This window comes from Bufo gargarizans, chromosome 1 (genome assembly GCF_014858855.1).
Source record: "Bufo gargarizans isolate SCDJY-AF-19 chromosome 1, ASM1485885v1, whole genome shotgun sequence".
Taxonomy (NCBI): domain Eukaryota; kingdom Metazoa; phylum Chordata; class Amphibia; order Anura; family Bufonidae; genus Bufo; species Bufo gargarizans.
The window spans coordinates 500,627,864-500,651,216 of record NC_058080.1 but is presented as its reverse complement, the minus strand read 5'-3'; the positions used below and the strand labels follow the sequence as shown (position 1 = coordinate 500,651,216).

Below are 23,353 nucleotides of genomic sequence, written 5' to 3'. Positions count from 1 at the left end.
AACCCTAGTGTAGCGACACCTGCTGTTTTTTATTGTTTTTCTTATTTCTTTGTCCGAATCACTGAGAAGGCCTCACATGCTCAGTTTCACCCTTCAACTGCCTCCTGAGCTGTGATAGGAAGAGAACTTCAGCAGAAAAGACACTCCCTTGAGCTGTGAGCTTGATATAAATCTAGCTGAGCAATGAGATCTCTGGATCCATGTGGGGTACAGGACTGGTTCTAGCTTTGTTAGAAAGAGATTGTCAAGTACATGTATGTTTTTACATTAATTATGGGATAATGTTTAGAAGCAGTGTAGAATCAGTTCTATCCGGCTAGGGTGCTCAGTGCTCTCTGACACGCCCCCTCTTCCTGTAAACTGTTTTCTTTGTCTCTGTTGCTAAGAAAGAATCTTGCCTGACAACAGGCAGTGGACTGCATAGGTGGAAGTGAGACCCCTAGTGGCCATGACTTTACAGCCTTTTTTTCATGTGGATGCAGCCTTATTTTTTTAAAGGAAGTGAAGTTTTCTAATTACACCATTCTCTATTAAATGAAATGAAATTGTGTAAAAGTACAGTGACTCTTTAAAGCAGAACAAAGAGTTTGTAGCTATATAGTGAGAACAGCAACAAAGTGGTCCATGTCAACAAATCCTTGTAATCTTCATTTTTTTTTTGTTGACTACAGGCCACCAAGGTGTTGCCAAGGACCTAGTGAAATTTTTTGTGGCCAAGTATTGGGAATGAACCACACTCGATCCTGATCATTGCTCTGTATAGAGGTGCATCTGCTGGTTTGTCGGGTGGTCACATCTATTATATGGCAGAAAAAAAATATTTTTAGTTGGCAGCACATTGCTGTATGTAAACACGAGATGCCAATGGAAACTGTATGGCAACAAATGATCATATACCAATACTTTGTCCTCATACCAAAGATAATTGGCACATGTGAATGTGGGTAATGAGTGTTAAGTGTTAAGTGACTTCACCAATGATCAAGGCTCATGACTAGCAGAGTATCTGTCCTTGTAAAAAGACCCTTACTGCAGCATATTTTTGTAGTTGTTACTACATAAAAATGTATTATGAGAACATCATATACCGAAACGATTGTGGAAAAATAATTTATAAGGTGTATTTACAGGGTTGGCATAATAAGATCTTATGTATCATGGTTGTATCATGGCTTCATTATTATTGTACGGAGCTGTAATAGGGCTTCCACAGAGGAACATGGGGCCTTACTGTACCTTTTTATGCCTCTGATGTTATGTGGAGGCATGCAGCTTGCTTGAACTTCACACTGTTCTGGAGCTATGGCGCCTTACGGCGCATGCTAAGGTATCAAACAGACAATGCACATCTCCATGAAGGCCTAAGTGCTATAGCATGTGTCTATGGCTGAAGGCCACCATTTAGAGGCCCTAATTTTACGCCATTTTTTACTTCAAGGTCTACTGATTCTCCTCGACTTCCAACTCTTACAAGACCCTTTACAAGGTCTCGTTGGGATCTCACCCTTCTTTGGATTTCTGCCACCGTTCCTTCTAGTAGCTTTGCTACAAAGCCTACACCAAATACTCTAAATAGGTCTGATGCTGCAAAAAGCATACAAGAGAGGGTTAACGCAGGCACTAAAAAAGGCTAAAGCAGTAGCCCCAGCTCTGCTCTTTTTAGCAAGTATTGCCAGTTTATCAGATGTGCTTCCTGATGTCAGATTTGCCGTCACCTGAATTGCATTGACAACATGGTAAGGAAGCCAGAGTATTGCAAAAGTCACCAAAATTGCAGCTATCAGTTTCTCAATTCGTGATCTTTGTCCAAACCGGCTTGATTTTTCAGCTTCCTTAATACCAACATATAGCTGAAACATACCAAGGGAAAGGGAACCAAGAAAGCCACCATTGTCTCAAAGGTGTAGTGGAAGATAGCCTCTCCGCGGCTGGCGTGACATGGCTCACAGATAGTTGCATTAATCTGTTGATTGTAAATGACCTCTCTGAAAGCAAAGGCTGGAAGAGCCAGGGCCCCTGCTAGCAGCCATATGGCTAAGAGAACCTTTGTTACCACTTCCCTTTTACGCAGTGACTGGGCCACATAAGGTCGGAAAACAGCTAAGAACCGGTCCATGCTCATTAAAGCGATAATGAAAATACTTGCAAACATATTAAGGCAGCAGAGATAATAGGCCACCTTACAGACACCTCTACCAAATATCCAGGTCTGTAAAGCTAAAAATGCTATAAAAAATGGAGTAAGAAGAAGGACTGTCCCATCAGCTATCGCCAAGTTAAGGATGAGTATGCAGGTTACAGATTTTTCTCTGCCTTTCATTTTCCATAAGATGCTCCAGATAATGAAGGCATTCCCAGGTAAACCCAGGATGCTGCTAGACCCAGAAATATTGCTCCAGAGATGCGGGAAGCCTGGGAACTCAGGATTGTATCATTTCCATAACTGTTGACACAGATGTTCATTTTGAAATGGCTCCACCTATAGTGGAATAAAGGAAAAATTATTATGGGAGAACATATTGTGCAGACATAGTAATGTTACTATGATATGAGTTCCAATTTTTATTACAATGTGTCTTAACCCGTTCTGCCCTGGCCATGCAAATCTGACATGTGTTACTTTATGTGGTAATACCTTTAAAACGCTTTTACTTATACAGGCCATTCTGAGATTGTTTTCCTCGTTACTATCAGACTTCATGACAGTGGTAAAAATGAGTAAAAAAAACACATTTTTATTCATAAAAAAAAACTAAATTTACCAAAAATTTGAAAAAATTAGCAAATTTCCAAATGTCAATTTCTCTACTTTATAATAGATAGTAATACCTCCAAAAATAGTAATTACTTTACATTGCCCATATATCTACTTCATGTTTGGATCATTTTGAAAATTACATTTAATTTTTTGGGGTCGTTAGAAGACTTAGAAGCGAATCTTGAAATTTCTCGGAATTTTTCCAAAACACACTTTTTAAGGACCAGTTCAGGTCTGAAGTCACTTTGTAAGGCTTACATAATAGAAACCACCCAAAAATGTAGGTATACAAAGCAGATTTTACAAACTTTGTTAACCCTTTAGGTGTTTCACAAGAATTAATGGAAAATGAAGATGAAATTTCAGAATTTCACTTTTTAAGCAGATTTTAAATTTTAATCAATTTTTTCCTGTAGCAAAGCAAGGGTTAACAGCCCAAAAAAAACCTCAATATTTATTACCCTGATTCTGCGGTTTACAGAAACACCCCACATGTGATCGTAAACTTCTGTACGGACACACGGCAGGGCGCAGTAGGAAAGGGACGCCATATGGTTTTTGGAAGGCAGAATTAGCTGAACTGGTTTTTAGATGCCATGTCCCATTTGAAGCCCCCCTGATGAACCCCTACAGTAGAAACTCAAAAAAGCTACCACATTTTGGAAACTAGGGGATAAGGTGCCAGTTTTATTGGTACTATTTTTGGTACATATGATTTTTAATTGCTCTATATTAAAAAATTTTGTGAGACAAGGTAACCAAAAAATGGATGTTTTGACACTGTTTTTATTTTTACAGCGTTTACCTGAGGGATTAGATCATGTGACTTTTTTATAATGCAGATCGTTACGGATGTGCCAATACCTAATATGTCTACTTATTTATTAAAGTTTTACACAATAATAGCATTTTTTAAACCGAAATAATGATATTTTAGTGTATCCATAGTCTGAGAGCCATATTTTTTTTTTTTTGACCGATTCTGTTAGGTAGCGTCTCATTTTTTGCGGGATGAGGTGACGGTCTGATGGGTACTATTTTGGGGGGCATACACCTTTTTGATCACTTGCTGTTGCAATTTTTGCGATGTAATGTGACAAAAATTGCACTTTTTTTTTTTTTTTTACGGTGCTCACCTGGGGGGTTAGTTCATGTAATATTTTTATAGAGCTGGTTGTTATGGACGTGGTGATACCTAATATGTATACTTTTTTATTTTTTTCACTTTAGCACAATAATAGCAGTTTTGAAGCAAAAAATAATCTTCATTGTCTGAGAGTGATAGCTTACGTAGCTATCACTCTCAGACCCTTATGTAGGGTCTCATTTTTTACGGGATGAGGTGATGGTCTGATTGCTACTATTTTGGGGGGCATATGCCTTTTTGATCACTTGCTGTTGCAATTTTTGTGATGTAATGTGACAAAAATGCCTTTTTTTACAGTTTTTTCTTTTTTTTCGGTGTTCATCTGAGGGGTTAGGTCATTTGATATTTTTATATAGCTGGTTGTTACGGACGTGGCGATACCTAATATGTATATATTTTTTTAAGTACTGTATTTTTTGCACTATAAGATGCACTTTTTCCTCCAAAAGTGGGGGGAAATAGCAGTGCGTCTTATGGGGCGAATGCTGCGACCATCGGGTGTATAAGCTGAAAGGGAGGAGGGGCTGGGGGCTGGCATCGGGTTCTGTAATGGCAGCGGGGACCAGTGCAGTGACTGTATTCTACTACACCGATTTACAGCGATGGCGGCGCATACAGCAGGGGCCCGGCTACACGGACTGCCGGGCCCCTGCAGTGATCGCGCTCACACCGCTCCAGTGCCCGTGCGATCACTATGACATACTATTACGTCAAATTGTGGGAACGCAGTGGTTCCCATGACGTAGTATTACGTCATAGGTTGGGAAGGGGTTAAATATAGAGGCCATGTCATGCATACAGGGGCTGATTTGGCATTTCTGGTGACCCAACCAAAGTTATGTATGGGGCCCCCTGTCACACCTTTAAGATCCACCCCATCAGCTTACTGAGCTAACAACGAAAAACTGTCATTAGGTTGCCAGTTATAAAAGTGTGTTCTGAAAATAAAGATGAGCAAGTTGATTCTAAATTAGTCAAATTTATCTCAAAGTTCCCAAAACTTTGGGGTTCCTGCAAGTCTGAAACATTTTGATTCGATTTGGACAAATCAATCAAAATGGATACAGCCATGTAACAAATCAGAAGACAGCACAGTAGGGCAGGGAAGATGGAGGATCACCCCCAGTATGCTGGCAGCCAGGCTTGCCTCTAATACCCTGCAATCATTCTCAGCCGATTAGGAGGAACAATATTGAAATATGTCATGGGCACTATTGTGAGAGATGGGAATCCATTTTGTCTCTGAGTACAAAGGGTCTTGGTGGAAAAATACATGGCACTGTGGGAGATGGAGGTCAGTGTATTGAATGAAGCTAGCTTACAGGGCTAAATAAAAAAAGATTATATGCAGATAATAATAAGATGTGTGTGATAGCACACACACCCCTCCTCCCCACAGTTTCCTCTTTAGCAGAGGTATCAGTCTGAGTCTCAGGAAGTGCGGGAAGGGGGGGGGGGGGAATGGAAACATACATATGGTCTTATGATATCTTTTAACCGCAAATGTCATGTTCCTCATATGATGGTTTCTTTTCTTTCTTTTTTTTTCAGTTTGAAGTCTACAGTATATTATTGTGAGCTTGTTTTTAAATTAAACAGATTACTTGATTCAGCCATTGTGTCTGTGTCAGTTTTCTCTGTGTGCACATAAAACTCTGCAGTCTAAATTTGGACCTCGACTAATGGCCAATGTGGGGCTCGACTAATGGACTCTTCCCTGGGGCATCGAAACCATGCGGAGGCTAAGAAAGGTAAGAAACGTATTCTTGCAATTATCTGTGTCTCCTGTTGTCTGAAAATCAGCCTTCGAGGTTGAGGGGAATTATAAAAGTCTACTCACAGTCAAGCCTGTTTTATAGGTAAGAACCTTATGATTCCTATGATTGCTGGGTAATGAGACATGGACGTTGGAATTGACTGGGAAAACTTTGGTCTTGTGCTGGGTATATGCATTAATGTAGCTGTTGTTATTTGAATTATATATTTATAAAATTACTGAGAATGCAATGAAAAAGAACCAGGAACCTTGGAACCCTTATAGACATTGTTGAGTAGGGGTAAAAACTTGTCCTAGGGGAATCTTGTTTTGTTTAGTATACACTAAGAGGGTGTAGTGGGGAAGTACTCACGGTATAAACAAGGGAAATATAGACGTCTGAATTGATATAGTTTTCTAATGAAGTAATTCTAGGCTAACAGCTATTGAAATGGGGAACTCAGGGAGTGTACCTAAGGAGTACAAGTCGGCAAAACAATTGGTGGAGAATATAGGAGGTAAAGAAGGTTTAAAGAATGTTGATAAAGTGTTGGAAAAAGCAGGTATGAGGTATGGGAATCTTAACCCTAGGAGTACTAGTACGGTCGCACCCTGAGTTAGGGAGGAAGCCCCGTGAAAGCTAGTCTGGGAAAGATTCAAAAGGACCCATGATGGGTGGATAAAGTATCATGAATGTGAAGAAGTAGTTGATACATAGTGTAGAGTGGCAGAACAGGTGTGTAAAGAAGGATGGAAATCTGTAGTGTATAAAGGGCGACTGTACTATCATACAAAGATGGGACTAAGACAGACTAACTGTGGTGAACAAGGTAACTGTCTTTCAGACCCCCATCGTGCCAAACCCTCACACTTTGTTGTCACAAGTACTGCACAATTCTACATGTTTCATTGTTATTGATCTAGCTAATGCCTTCTCCAGTGTTCCCTTATACTCAGATTGCCAGTACTTGTTTGAATTTACATTTAAAGGGAACCTGTCACCAGGATTTTGTGTATAAGGCTGAGGACATGGGCTGCTAGATGGCCGCTAGCACATCCGCAATACCCAGTCCCCATAGCTCTGTGTGCTTTTATTGTGTAAAAAAAAAACGATTTGATACATATGCAAATTAACCTGAGATGAGTCCTGTCCCTGACTCATCTCACATACAGGACTCATCTCAGGTTAATTTGCATATGTATCAAATCAGTTTTTTGACACAATGAAAGCACACAGAGCTATGGGAACTGGGTATTGCGGAGGTGCTAGCCGCCATCTAGCAGCCCATGTCCTCAGCCTTATACTCCAAATCATGGTGACAGGTTCCCTTTAAGGGCCATCAATATACCTGGACAGTGTGGACAGGGGGCACGGAATTCACCCACTCTGTACACCCAAGCCCTGCATTCTGTATTAGTTAACTGGGAACCTCCTCAGACTGTGGTGCTGTTACAATATGTTGATGATTTGCTTCTTTGCGTAGAGTCTCGACCAGTGTGTGAGCAGGCTACTTTGTCCCTGCTGACATTTCTGGCAGACAATGGGTGCAAATCTTCTCGTGACAAACTACAGTATTGTATGTACTGATAAATTATTTGTCTGATCAGAAAGAAGAAAAAAATAAATAAAGGGACACCCCGTGTTGAGGTTATTATGGACCTGGTGGGTCCCCAAGGTGGTCTGTGCGTAAGTGCTGACTAGGTGTACCAGAAGGATTATAATCCAAGGGAGGAGGATTCGGGGTGTTAAAGTACCTTGTGAGCCAGACCCAAATCCTGGGATTGGATTGAGACAGACCATGGAGACAATACACAGTAACTCCGGGGACCAAAAGAGAAAAAACAATGACAATGAGACTTGATGTGGGGCAACTATATCTCTTTTAATTTTCCTGTATCAGAAAGGGTGCAAAGCCTCAAAGCAGAAGCTGCAGTATTGTAAAAACAAGGTTATATTTCTAGGACACTGCCTCTCCCATGGAGTTCGCCACCTAACCCCAGAAAGAAAGGCTGTTGAAAGGATACAAGTGGAAATGGGGGAGGGTAGTGGGAATAGTGAATTTTTGCAAGATTTGTTTGAAAAAGATACACATGACTGTGTGCAGTTAATGCAACAAGAAACATCTGGTTTTGATCATGTGCATGAGACCCCTTGATAACACTGATTTTGAGTATTTTGCAGATGGAAGCAGGTTTATGGGAGAGGATGGCAGGTTCCATACTGGATATGCAGTGGTCATACCACATGAGATAGTCATTGCTGAACTACTCCCTCCACAAATGTCTGCACAGGAGGCAGAGTTGAAATGAAGTGTAAATTGGCTCTGGGGAAGAAGGCGAACAGAGACTTTTTTTTACATAAGCAGGCCAGCCAATTAGGAACAAAGACTCTGTGTTTGAATTAATGAACTCTTTGTTATACCTGAAGAAGTTGCTATCATAAAGGTAAAGGCTCATACCAACCACATCACGACAGAGGCAAGAGGCAACGATCGGGCAGATAAGCCAGCCATTGAATGCCAAAGCCACCCCGGTAAGAGCCTTGAAACCCGTGGAAGTGTCCAGAGAGACTCTAATCAAGTTCTTTGAGCAAGCCTCACCTGAGGAAAAAGACTTGTGGACTAAGCAAGGAGCTAGCCCTGATGGTGAGGGCCTGTTGAGAAATAAGGACAGCATGTGTCTTCGCCGCCCCATGTATCCAGCTATGGTACAGGAGGCCCATGGGCCTATGTATCTGTCAAAGGGTGCCATGGTAACTGTGGTAAGTGCAGGGTGGATTGCCCCAGGGTTCTCCTCAACAGCTGCAAGGATGTATGGTCTGTGCATTGAACAATCCCGGCCAGGTGGTGAAGACTCCAAGCAAGAAAACCCCCAGGCCACTTTACCCGTTCCAGAGACTGCAGATAGATTATATACAGCTGCCTAAGGTAGATGTATATGAATTTGTGCTTGTGTGTGTTGGTCTCTTTTCAGGATGGCCAGAAGCCTTTCCCATAGCAAAAGCAAGTGCTAAGAAAACTGCAAAGAAACTGGTCAGTGAACTGATATGCAAGTATGGTGTTCCTGTGGTCATTGAGTCAAACAGAGGTTCTTATTTTACAGGAGAAGTTATGAGGGAGGTCATGCAGGCATTAGGGGTGACCCAAGCCTTTCACCATCCCCAAAGCAGTGGCCAAGTTAAGCATCTGAATGCCACCTTGAAACTGAAGATCCAGAAACCCATGCAGGAGACTCGCCGACCCTGGCCAGAATGCCTACCCCTAGCATTGTATTCAGTCAGAACAACACCAAACAGAAAGACAGGATTGTCCCCCTTTGAGATACTGTTTGGCAGTGCCCGTAGCTAGGGTTGTACTTCCCTCAACAGTTGCAGAAGAATAATGATAGTCTGACTAGTTATAAGCAGGCCCTCACAAAAAGGTAAGAAGACACACATAAACAAGTGTTTGCTTCACTTCTAGATCCTGACTCAGTAGAAGGAACTCCCAGTCTGCAACCAGGTTACTGGGTGGTGATAAAGAGGCACGTGAGAAAAGGCCTGGATCCCAGATTTGATGGCATATGGACTTATGCAGTGCATTGAATCCAGATTTTATGGCATATGGACTTATGCAGTGCATTGAATCCAGATTTGATGGCATATGGACTTATGCAGTGCATTGAATGGAGCTTACAGGGTTAAAAAGAAAAGGTTATATGCAGATAATAATAAGATGTGTGTGTGATAGCACCCCCCACAGTTTTCTGTTTAGCAGAGGTATCAGTCTGAGGCTCAGGAAGTGCGAAGGGATGGGGGGGGGGGGGGGGGGGGGAATGGAAACAACATACGTATGGTCTTATGATATCTTGTAACCGCAAATGTCATGTCTTTTTCTGTTTGAAGCCTATATTATTGTGAGCTTGTCTTTAAATTGAACAGATTACTTGATTCAGCCATTGTGTCTGTGTCAGTTTTCTCTGTGTGCAGTTTAAATTTGGACCCCGACAATCATAGAGAAGGGCCGATTGCCCTAACACGATGCAAGATCCCAAGCAGGGAAACCATGTGCATTCTGAGCTTATACATTGATGTCACAGGACACCTGGCAGAGAGACAGCAATGAAAGCGTATCTTTAGACACACGATACAGATAGTTTAGGGTCAGATGGGGAGAGTATTAGTGAAGGTACTAGCTTGGACCAGTGTCAGGAACTGACCCAGTTTGCCATTGGTGTGCTGTCTTTTCCAGACTCCAGTGTACTGTCAGAGAGGGTATTCAACGTGGCAGGTAAAAGTTCTCCTGCACAAGTGTGGAAAGCATTACATTTGTGAAAATAAATGAAGGCATGGCTCTGTGAGTGTTTTCACACACCTCTGGCTGAAGCCACTGAATAGATCTTCCAATGATCTTTGAGGACTGACTATCATCACCCAATGATACCACTGCCACAACTGCTACAGCCCATGCTGCCGCTACTACAACCCCTACACAGCCGCACATCTCCAGCCTTGTCCATCACCTTCCATATTATACTGCTACCAGTGCAGCTACTTATTGCTGCCCCTGCTGCTAGTACTACTACCCCTACACAGCCGCACATCTCCAGCCTTGTCCATCACCTTCCATACTATACTGCTACCAGTGCAGCTACTTATTGCTGCCTCTGCTGCTAGTACTACTACCCCTACACAGCGCACATGTCTAGCCTTGTCCATCACCTTCCATACTGTACTACTACCAGTGCAGCTACTTATTGCTGCCTCTGCTACTAGTACTACTACCCCTACACAGCCGCACATCTCCAGCCTTGTCCATCACCTTCCATACTGTACTGCTACCAGTGCAGCTACTTATTGCTGCCCCTGCTGCTAGTACTACTACCCCTACACAGCCGCACATGTCCAGCCTTGTCCATCACCTTCCATACTATACTGCTACCAGTGCAGCTACTTATTGCTGCCTCTGCTGCTAGTACTACTACCCCTACACAGCCGCACATCTCCAGCCTTGTCCATCACCTTCCATACTATACTGCTACCAGTGCAGCTACTTATTGCTGCCCCTGCTACTAGTACTACTACCCCTACACAGCCGCACATCTCCAGCCTTGTCCATCACCTTCCATACTGTACTGCTACCAGTGCAGCTACTTATTGCTGCCCCTGCTACTAGTACTACTACCCCTACACAGCCGCACATCTCCAGCCTTGTCCATCACCTTCCATACTGTACTGCTACCAGTGCAGCTACTTATTGCTGCCTCTGCTGCTAGTACTACTACCCCTACACAGCCGCACATCTCCAGCCTTGTCTATCACCTTCCATACTGTACTGCTACCAGTGCAGCTACTTATTGCTGCCCCTGCTGCTAGTACTACTACCCCTACACAGCCGCACATCTCCAGCCTTGTCCATCACCTTCCATACTGTACTGCTACCAGTGCAGCTACTTATTGCTGCCCCTGCTGCTAGTACTACTACCCCTATACAGCTACACATCTCCTGACTTGTCTATCACCTTCCATACTGTACTGCTACCAGTGCAGCTACTTATTGCTCCCTCTGCTGCTAGTACTACTACCCCTATACAGCTACACATCTCCTGCCTTGTCCATCACCTTCCATACTATACTGCTACCAGTGCAGCTACTTATTGCTACCCCTGCTGCAAGTACTACTACCCCTACACAGCCGCACATCTCCAGTCTTGTCCATCACCTTCCATACTATACTGCTACCAGTGCAGCTACTTATTGCTCCCTCTGCTGCTAGTACTACTACCCCTATACAGCTACACATCTCCAGCCTTGTCCATCACCTTCCATACTATACTGCTACCAGTGCAGCTACTTATTGCTACCCCTGCTGCTAGTACTACTACCCCTACACAGCCGCACATCTCCAGCCTTGTCCATCACCTTCCATACTATACTGCTACCAGTGCAGCTACTTATTGCTGCCTCTGCTGCTAGTACTACTACCCCTATACAGCTACACATCTCTAGCCTTGTCCATCACCTTCCATACTATACTGCTACCAGTGCAGCTACTTATTGCTGCCTCTGCTGCTAGTACTACTACCCCTATACAGCTACACATCTCTAGCCTTGTCCATCACCTTCCATACTATACTGCTACCAGTGCAGCTACTTATTGCTGCCTCTGCTGCTAGTACTACTACCCTTACACAGCCGCACATCTCCAGCCTTGTCCATCACCTTCCATACTGTACTGCTACCAGTGCAGCTACTTATTGCTGCCCCTGCTGCTAGTACTACTACCCCTATACAGCTACACATCTCCAGCCTTGTCCATCACCTTCCATACTATACTGCTACCAGTGCAGCTACTTATTGCTGCCTCTGCTGCTAGTACTACTACCCCTACACAGCCGCACATCTCCAGCCTTGTCCATCACCTTCCATACTGTACTGCTACCAGTGCAGCTACTTATTGCTGCCCCTGCTGCTAGTACTACTACCCCTATACAGCTACACATCTCCTGACTTGTCCATCACCTTCCATACTGTACTGCTACCAGTGCAGCTACTTATTGCTGCCCCTGCTGCTAGTACTACTACCCCTACACAGCCGCACATGTCCAGCCTTGTCCATCACCTTCCATACTATACTGCTACCAGTGCAGCTACTTATTGCTGCCTCTGCTGCTAGTACTACTACCCCTACACAGCCGCACATCTCCAGCCTTGTCCATCACCTTCCATACTATACTGCTACCAGTGCAGCTACTTATTGCTGCCTCTGCTGCTAGTACTACTACCCTTACACAGCCGCACATCTCCAGCCTTGTCCATCACCTTCCATACTGTACTGCTACCAGTGCAGCTACTTATTGCTGCCCCTGCTGCTAGTACTACTACCCCTATACAGCTACACATCTCCAGCCTTGTCCATCACCTTCCATACTATACTGCTACCAGTGCAGCTACTTATTGCTGCCTCTGCTGCTAGTACTACTACCCCTACACAGCCGCACATCTCCAGCCTTGTCCATCACCTTCCATACTGTACTGCTACCAGTGCAGCTACTTATTGCTGCCCCTGCTGCTAGTACTACTACCCCTATACAGCTACACATCTCCTGACTTGTCCATCACCTTCCATACTGTACTGCTACCAGTGCAGCTACTTATTGCTGCCCCTGCTGCTAGTACTACTACCCCTACACAGCCGCACATGTCCAGCCTTGTCCATCACCTTCCATACTATACTGCTACCAGTGCAGCTACTTATTGCTGCCTCTGCTGCTAGTACTACTACCCCTATACAGCTGCACATCTCCAGCCTTGTCCATCACCTTCCATACTATACTGCTACCAGTGCAGCTACTTATTGCTACCCCTGCTGCTAGTACTACTACCCCTATACAGCTGCACATCTCCAGCCTTGTCCATCACCTTCCATACTATACTGCTACCAGTGCAGCTACTTATTGCTGCCCCTGCTACTAGTACTACTACCCCTACACAGCCGCACATCTCCAGCCTTGTCCATCACCTTCCATACTGTACTGCTACCAGTGCAGCTACTTATTGCTGCCTCTGCTGCTAGTACTACTACCCCTATACAGCTGCACATCTCCAGCCTTGTCCATCACCTTCCATACTATACTGCTACCAGTGCAGCTACTTATTGCTGCCTCTGCTGCTAGTACTACTACCCCTATACAGCTGCACTCCTCCTATCTTGCCAGTCAGATTCCATACTGTAGTGCTGCAGCTACTACTGCCCTTGCTGCTGCTACTACACCTAAACAACCACACATCTCCTGTACACTTATACACACAATGCTATCAATCACTGACAACCCCTCCTCGCTGTACAAATAGTTTTCCACAGGGCTGCATAAAAACAAATATATAAATGTATAAACTACAAGTTTTACTGAATCTTTTCCCAAAAAACAATATATCAATCTGCTCAGCTTCTTCTGGTCTCTAACATGCTTTCTGATTGCATTGTGTTTTGTGGTTACAGGTCCTCTTTAAGTGGCTTGAAAGGGGTCAGATATAATCATTGGAGATCACGGAGTGCCATATGAGTTTTCAGGGCAATTTCAGCACTTTCAATTCAGGTCAAATTTTGGCTACTTTCACACTCGCGTTTTGTGCGGATCCGTCATGGACGGATCTGTCATGGACGGATCCGTTCAGATAATACAACCGTCTGCATCCATTCAGAAAGAATCTGTTTGTATTATCTTTAAAATAGCCAAGACGGATCAGTCTTGAACCCCATTGAAAGTCAATGGAGGACGGATCCGTTTTCTATTGTGACAGATCGTGTCAGTGAAAATGGCTCTGTCCCCATTGACTTACATTGTGTGCCAGGATCCGTTTGGCTCAGTTTCATCAGACGGACACCAAAACGCTGCCTCTCCAAAGTGGAATGGAGACTGATCGGAGGCAAACTGATGCATTCTGAGCGGATCCTTTTCCATTCTGAATGCATTACGGCAAAACTGATCCGTTTTGGACCGCTTGTGAGAGCCCTGAACGGATCTCAAAAACGGAAAGCCAAAACATCAGTGTTAAAATAGCCTTATTCATATCCAAATCGAATCTCCAGTTTGGACCCAAATTGAATGTCAAGACACTTGGTCATATCTACCTGCCATGCATACATAAGTATACATACTGCTGTGGAAAGTGTTGCAATAGACTGGTGATATAACTTTATCACCCTTGTGAGCATTAGTTGTCGTGCTTTGCTAGAAACATAGCCATATTTCTATAAACTGCCATAAATTGTGTAGTACACCTGGATGGTAAACGCAACAATAATATAATGCACATTTTGAACCATCTGAATGGTGTGTACACAATTACTGTATATTTTCTGTTCTGAATAGGAAGCCCACCGCTTCTAATGTGAAAAATGCCATGCATTTCAAGAGGTTTGTTATTTTGTGACATTTTGCAAGGACATTGCATGCAGCATATTGATAAACAGGGCTAATTTGCTGACCACAAAAATAAAAAATAAAAATATTGAAACAGGACAAAAAAAATCAAATAGCTATGCTTGTAGACTCTACTAGAATTTAAAGTAAAATTTAGATGTAATGTTTTTTGAACAAAAAAGTGCAGAATAAAGAAATTGTGAAATAGCTCTAAGTACAGAAAATAAACAAAATTCAGAATTTTGCTCTCACGCCACAGATTCTGCAAGACATTAAAGAAACAATTTTAACCCTCTGCTTGCAATTTTGTGTGCAGATTAGCCCATATGAGTCCCATCTGTAACAGTTCTTGCCACAAATCAGTACAGAGCAGTACTGGCTGCCAGATGCCTTAGACGCAGCTCACAATAAAGACAGTGGTGTATGGAGACTTATCTTCTGAGGATGCTTCATAGAAAAAAGCTTGTTAGCTAATATCAGTCAATCCAGAGACCCATCTACAAACAGCACCATATCCACCATTTGCAGCTTATTAGTACAGATTAGAGTACAGGCTGGTTGTATGAGATGCCTAAGAGCATCTATGTAAGGGTGCATTCACACATCCGTGTGTGTTTTGTGGATCCACGGACCTGCAAAACACGGACACCGGCAATGTGTGTTCTGTATTTTGCGGACTGCACATCGCTGGCACTAATAGAATATGCCTATTCTTGTCGGCAATTGCGGACAAGAATAGAGCATGTTCTATTTTTTGGGGGAACGGAAATGCGGACCCAGAAGTGCAGGTCCGCATTTCCGGATCAGGGCAGCACATTGTGCGGCCCCATAGAAATGAATGGGTCCGCAATTTGCGGAACGGAATTGCGGATGTGTGAATTGAGCCCAAGGCGTCTTAGTGAAAATAAGTCTCTCAGATTTAACTGCTATGAACTAATTAGCATAATTTTTCATGGAGCTTTGATTGAAAATAAGTCTCCATACACTTCTAATCTCAGTGGGCCGCATGCATCAATGACAGGACTTTTAACTGCACAGAGTAAAGGTGCATATATAGTATATGCTGCATACTTACTGGTACAAAAGTTAAAGGGGTTGTGCAGTGCATTTATATTGATGACCTATCCCAAGGATAGGTCATCAATATCACATTGGCAGGTGTCTGACATCTGGCATCCCCGCCAATTAGCTGCTTGAAGAGGATACAGCGCTTGTACGAGCACTGATTCCTCTTCAAGAGTACCCATTGGTCGTCTTGCTTACAGCGGCGACACAGCATAATTACAAGTGCTCGTCCCATTAAATTTCAAGTTCAAGTTCAATCGATGAAACTGCGCTGCTGCTGCAAGGGGACAACACAAACAGCTGATCGGCATGCGTGCTTTGATTCGGACTCCTGCCAATCTGATATTGATGCACAACTCCCTTAGGCCTCATGCACACGGCCGTTGTGCGCATTGTAGACAGCAGCCACAAAGGATCCAGACCCACTCAACTTGAAAGGGTCCGTGATCCGTCCGCTCCGTAAAAAAATTGAACAAGTTCTATTTTTTTGCAGTGCGGAGGCATGGACAGAAACACCATGGAAACATGCTGTAGTGTTTCCGTGGAGTCCCGTGCCTCTGTTCCGCACCGCAACTCCAGATTACGGACCCATTCAAGTGAATGGGTCCGCATCCGTGATGCAGGGAGCACACGGCCATTGCTCGAATATTGCAGACCCGCTGTTTGCCGTAATATGGGCCATGGCCGGCAACAGCCGTGTGCATTAAGCCTTAATGTGCAAAACACTGATGAGCATCTACCCATGCTCCTATCATGCATAAATAGGCATTTTAGTGTTCTACACCTGTTACAGACACAGGGCGTACAGGTACACTCTGATGTCCTGGTACTTAAAGAAACACAGCGCGTACCTGTACGCCCTGTGTATTTCCGATCACCGCCGTGCGGCGGGCGGTGATCAGAACTGGGTGCCTGCTGAAATCAATCAGCAGGCACCCTGGGTCAATGCCGAGGGGCATAGAAGGGGTTTGTGTTTGAGGGAGCGCATAGAGTCCCCGTATTGGGGGAAACAAAAAGTGTAATAGCAAGCAATCAAAAAGTCATACGCACCCCAAAATAGTGCCAATCAAACCGTCATTTCATCCCGCAAAATTCTCAGAAGGCAGCCCGATGCCATGCAGAGGCTGCCCAATGCCGTGCACGGCATCAGGACCTGCCTTCTACAGGAGCCGAGGAGATCCAGCCTTACATCACAAAAAGTGCAACACCAAGTGATCAAAAAGGCGTATGCCCCCCAAAATAGTACCAATCATCCCGCAAAAAATGAGCCCCTACCTAAACCAATTGGCCAAAAAATAAAAAAAACTGTGGCTCAGAATATGGAGACACTAAAACATATTTTTTTTGGGTTTAAAAAATGCTGGTATTGTGTAAAACCTAAATAAATAAAAAAAGGATACATATTAGGTATCCCCGCGTCCGCAAGAACCTGCTCTATAAAAATATCACATAACCTAACCCCTCAAGTGAACACCATTAAAAAAAAAAGCGGTGTAAAAAAAGCCATTTTTTGTCACCTTACATTACAAAAAGTGTAATAGCAAGAGATCAAAAAGTCATACACACCTCAAAATAGTGGCAATCAAACCATCATTTCATCTTGCAAAATTCATACCCTATCCTAGATAAATCGCCCAAAAACGGAAAAAACTATGGCTCTCAGACTATGGAGACACTAAAACATGATTTTTTTTGTTTCAAAAATGAAATCATTGTGTAAAACATAAATAAAAAAAAGTTGACATATTAGGTATCGACGCGTCCATAAGAACCTTCTCTATAAAAATATCACATGACCTAACCCCTCAGGTGAATACCGTAAAAAAAACAAAAAACGGTGCCAAAACAGCTATTTCTTGTTACCTTGAACCACAAAAAGTGTAGTATAGAGCAACCAAAAATCATATATACCCTAAAATAGTTCCACAAAAACTGCCACCCTATCCCGTAGTTTCCAAAATAGGGTCACTTTTTTGGAGTTTCTACTCTAGGGGTGCATCAGGCGGGCTTCAAATGGGACATGGTGTCAAAAAAACAGTCCAGCAAAATCTGCCTTCCAAAAACCATATGGCATTCCTTTCCTTCTGCGCCCTGCCGTGTGCCCGTATAGCAGTTTACGCCACATATGGGGTGTTTCTGTAAACTACAGAATCAAGGCCATAAATATTGAGTTTTGTTTGGCTGTTAACCCTTGCTTTGTAACTGGAAAAAATGGATTCAAATGGAAAATCTGCCAAAAAAGTGAAATTTGGAAATGTTATCTCTATTTTCCATCAATTCTTGAGGAACACCTAAAGGGTTAACAAAGTTTGTAAAATCAGTTTTGAATACATTGAGGGGTGTAGTTTGTAAAATGGGGTAATTTTTGGGTGGTTTCTATTATGTAAGCCTCACAAAGTGACTTCAGACCTGAACTGGTCCTGAAAAAGTGGGTTTTAGAAATTTTCTGAAAAATTTCAAGATTTGCTTCTAAACGTCTAAGCCTTGTAATGTCCCCAAAGAATAAAATGCCTTTTCCAAAATGATCCAAACATGAAGTAGACATATGGGGAATGTAAAATAATAAAAATGTTGTGAGTTATTACTATCTATTATAAAAGTAGAGAAATAGAAATTTGTAAATTTGCAAAATTTTTCCAAATCTTTGGTAAATTTGGCATTTTTTTTTAATAAATAAAAATTATTTTTTTTGACTCCATATTACCAGTGTCTTGAAGTACAATATGTGGCGAAAAAACAATCTCAGAATGGCCTGGATAAGTCAAAGCGTTTTAAAGTTATTACCACATAAAGTGACACTGGTCAGATTTGCAAAAAATGGCCTGGTCCTTAAGGTGAAATATGGCCATGTTCTTAAGGGGTTAATAAGGTTTCTTCAAGATGTAATTCAGTATATTTGTGTTTTAACCTGGTATCGTTAAGTAGGGCTTTTTTTTCTTAGTGATAGTCATTTTTAATTTTCAGTAAACTGCTTCTGTTCTGGAATCCTATGGTAGGCAGAAGGCCAAGTAACATAATGATGTCGAGAAAAAAATTCTGCTATATTATGGGAGCTTAGCTGAATTGTTAGGTTACTGTAAATTCGTGTGAAACAGTCTCCCCTCCCCAATAAATAAATAAATAAATAAGAATAAAAATGAGATGCATTATTGAACAGAAATTCAACAACTCTGTGTGAATATTCCCTTGGGCTGTGATTGACAACAAGTCTGCTTTGAGTAGCAGAATTGTAAATGCAGCTCTGGACTAAAATAGTGTTGTATCCCCAGGTCCAGAACAAGAGAACAAGATACAGGAGCTGTCAAAAATGAAAGGTGGAATCTGATTGGTTGCTATGCGAAACTAAGCCACTTCTACTTTACGCCAGTTTGATAAATGACCCCAAATGTATTTGTAAAGTGATTGAACTGAACTAATTCTATTTGTGAAAAGAAAATGGTGGGTAAAGAGGCGATACCCTTTATGGCAAGAAAAAGTAAGGGGCGCTGAGTCAGGAGTCCTAGGAGGGTTTGTTTCAGCAATCCCTTTTAAGTACAAGATCATTTTAAAAATTCTCAGCATTCCATAGCTATTTTTTTTAATCTATTTTTGCATCAGCGCAGTAATATGAGCTCTAGTGGTTGTTCCGAGGACAACATGTATTGTCTACATTTGGCATTTTGGGGCATGTGTCTTTTTATTTATTTTTTTATGATTTACTTATTTTTTATGTTGACCTTAAAAAACTGTATGCGTTTCTTTTACACATTGCGATGGTTATGGGGACGATAAATATATTAGGTTTTATTAAAGTTGCACTACCCACACATTCTCCTTGATGAAATAGTATGTGAAGGTGCATCAGCTACCTGAGTACAAGAAGAGTTAATACTTGTGATATACTGCAAACTGTAATAAAGCATTTAGTGAAACCTACATCGGCAGTTTATGCTATTTCCGAAGCTAAAGCTGGGACATGGTGAAGAGAACAGGGCATAACCAATATTTTAGATGCTACTTTACCTCCATAGCAATATCAGCTATAGTATGCCATAAGAGGGGCATCTATTATGCTTCATTTAAAGCAGGCATTTCCAAACTGCGGCCCTCCAGCTGCTGCAAAACTACAACTCCCAGCATGCCTGGATTGTTTACAGCTATTAGGGCATGCTGGGAGTTGTAGTTTTGCAACAGCTGGAGGGCCGCAGTTTAGACATGCCTGATTTAAAGCAATAACCAGTGCTCCATAGTATGAAAACCACAGTGCCTCCATAACGCACACAACACCCAAACAATTATCTTCTCCATGCTCCTTTATTGATGTAACCACCTCAAGCATGACGTTAGCAGCCATTCAGCACAATCTCACACATTCACTGCAATACGAACACAGTTGTATACACGACGCCTTAAGATAGTTTCACACTAGCGCTTAATATCCATCAGGCTTTTTTGGCAGGATTTTCGCCCTGCCGATTCTCAGCATATTTGCCGGATTTGCGCTCGGATCACTGCCGGTCTGGATTATAGTTAATGGGACCGGACGGAGACACTTTAGCTTCCGGCAGCCTGACGGATATTAGTGAAACTAGCCTTAGTCTTCCCTAGCAATTCTGCCAGGAGGAAACATCCTGTGCCTCCGGGACAGGACCAGCAATCTTTGACTGTCCTGTTGAATCGGGGATGCCTATGGGCAATGTACTAGTGCAGACATGAGAAGATTTACAATAGCGACTGACTGTTCCCTTTAACAACATTACTCTTATGGCATTGTATATCTAGGTAGATTTATAGATGACAAATCAATGTGGGCAATAGTGTTACCATTCTTTTTTAGAACCCCCCGCAGAAAAATAGCTAAACAGAATTTGTAATATAACTGATCTCTCTTTCTCCCCCAACGACCTATTCTTACATGGGATTATAGTTATTAGTTTTAAGTGGTCCTAATGTAGTATATAGGATCTATCAGACTTGCCAGAATTGTAATATTAATCATCCCCAGTGATACTTTGCAACTAAACATGAGCATCTATCTGATCACATACTACTGTGGTGTTAGACTCTGATGGACTGCATCTCCAGCTTGTCACAAATTGACAAATGTGGACAGGATTTATATATTTTATTTTTTTTACTTTTTTCTCTCTCTTAAAGGTGTATCACCTTCCTCCCACCGAGCTGAGGCAGCCAGAGGTGGTGGACTATGCAAATAGCTGAAAGAGTTGTGCTATTCAGTTGTTTCCATACTTCTGACCACCTCTGGCCACCACATCCAGGCAGGAGGTTAGTGGACCTATGTGAGATAGGAATGCAACTTTAACTAAGTTATAACTTATCCATTTGTTACTGAGCAGAAGACCTTGGAGAGTCATTTAAAGATTTAATTATATTATTACGTATAATGAAACTTTGGTAGGATTAGCAAGCTGAATCTTTCCCCATGCTGGTTATATACAGTAGATCATACGGTATACATCTTTTAGCCATGTGAAGTAACTTACCTGGAGTTAGAGTAGACTCAGTCTAGCAAGAGCCTGCGTTCTTCCCTGTGAGCTTTCCTGTCACTGTAACACGGAACATCATGTGGACACAAGGTTAGACATGGAAATGAGATACAAGACAACATGTCCCTTATACTAGTGATGAAACTTACTTTTAGTGCATGAGCAAGCTGTTCATTTTGCTGTCTGAGTCACATTTCATTGCTTCCCTGTATTTCAGTATCTGCGTCTTGGTACGTTTCCCATGAGTTCCTCCCTTGGTCTTGGACCATCCTTCCACTCTCCAGTTGAGACATGCTTCTTAAGTGTCACGCCCAACTCATGCTTAGACAGCATGGAGAGGAATGCTTCCACTCGCTTTTCCCAGCAAACAAGTTTCAAATTCAGCCTGGGGTATATTACAGAAACAGAAAAAAATGTGTTTTCCCTTGACATGTGTTTTTGTCTAATTTGCTTTTGTTAAAATTCCAGCATTTATTTGTATTACAGTTTATGACATTTTCTTCTTAGTTCCTGGCCCACCCCTTATCTATGTCACAGACCAGTGATCGGATGGCTGAATGACGTTGATAAAGTAAAATACTTTTAATAGAACTTTGCAGAGGATACTGGCCACAAAACCTCTTTCCCGTCAGCCTTCTTACGAGTCCTTTTTCTTCTCTCATAAATGAGCTCACAAGTTGTAGTCTATTATTACCCGGGAACTGGACATTCTAAAACGTGCCATGGATGCAGGGTGATTTCATGGAAAATGTTAGTAGTCTGACAAAGTAGACATTGCATCAGAAGCTACTTTACTATTGCATTAGAAGTGCACATTCTTGTTAGCAATTACTTTACTTACAGATGTAGCCGAGTTTAGTGTGCCATATGACACAGCATGTGGCTTTACAAAACCTAGCAAGTAAATCTAATGCATTATTGTGCAAGACCAGATGATACATTCAGATATATTTCATAGAGTCAAGCCCAGGTATAATTTTTAACATACAAGGTATATTATAAATACTGTACAATGGTGCAGGATAATGGTTCATAATAAAACTGCTTTAAGGTCTAGTGCTTTCTGTGTTTTTATATGCTTTTATTGCCAATAATAGTCAGCCACTGAGACATCCTGTGATATGGGTGATGTATCTTCCAGGGTAATGTATAAGAACATTAGTCAACAACAACAAACATTTGTAATGCGCTTTTCTGACCAGGGACTCAAAGTACAGTCCAGGAGCAGACAAGTAGTTCACGATGATACCATGTGAGGAAGTTCTTGAAGCAAATTATTTGTCCTCAAATGTCAAACCGAATAGGTGCGTTTTGAGTCATGTTTTAAGTCCAGTGATGATATCTTTCTTAATGACCTGGGTAGCGTGTTCCATAGAGTGAGGGCTGCATGACAGTAGGCTCTGGTTCCCGAAGTTTAGTGGTGGATCTGGGCTCTGGACAGGTTAGGCATATTTAGTCTATCAGATGAGCAGCAGATTGTTGGGAAGGAAGTATTCGGCTACTAGTTAAGTGGAGGTGAAGCACTGCATTCACATGAGGCGATCACCTTCTTATTATGAAGACTTACAGAATCATTGCTCCTGGGCAGCAGAACAATGACTGAGGTGTCTGCACCACATGTAATGTTTGCATCTATTGTGTTATTTTGTGCATTATTTATAGTGCATTCATTTCTGTGATTTTCTTTTATAAATGTAGCCATCCACATCCGCATATTCATTTATTACATTCTGCAGGATGTTTTTTTTTATCTTTTTTTATTTTTTTAAATCTTTATTTATGACCTTTTTTTTCCGCATAAAGACATACAGTGTTCAAATTAGTAAATCGGATGTTAAATACGGCACAGTCAACATTATTGCATCAATTCGACCTTCATACAAAGCAGAGAGAGGGTCAACCAGTAGGGCGAGTCTTCCCAGCCACAAGTAAGAGATGTCATGTATCCGCCTATAAGGCTAGAGTCAACTAACTCTTCCATTCATGCTACTTTATCCTAGGGCCAAGATATAGAATTGGCTGGAAGACATCCACCTTCCCAGTCATCGCCTCCACCTGCTCGAGGCAGTATAAGACAAACCATTGAACAAAAGGACAGAAAAGGGGAGGGTAGAAAAACAAGTCAGTCAGGATGTCAAATATTCAATCCCATGGCTATTACCACAGTACTTATACCTCTGAGATATAAATGATGTGAGTGGAAGGAACATGCAATACCTACTATACCACAATAATGA

At 42.2% G+C, this 23,353-nt stretch overlaps 1 protein-coding gene across 1 annotated transcript; it reads right to left on the bottom strand.

Moving 5' to 3' along the window:
• Nucleotides 1-476: 476 nt before the first annotated feature.
• On the bottom strand, nt 477-21,445 carry LOC122933319 (leukotriene B4 receptor 2-like). Its single transcript, XM_044288255.1, is given in 6 exon segments — nt 477-1,591; nt 1,593-1,823; nt 1,826-2,370; nt 2,373-2,479; nt 21,114-21,176; nt 21,266-21,445. Coding segments are annotated over 4 exon segments (1,077 nt in total). The 5' UTR covers nt 2,464-2,479; nt 21,114-21,176; nt 21,266-21,445; the 3' UTR covers nt 477-1,381.
• Between the last annotated feature and the right edge of the window lie 1,908 nt (nt 21,446-23,353).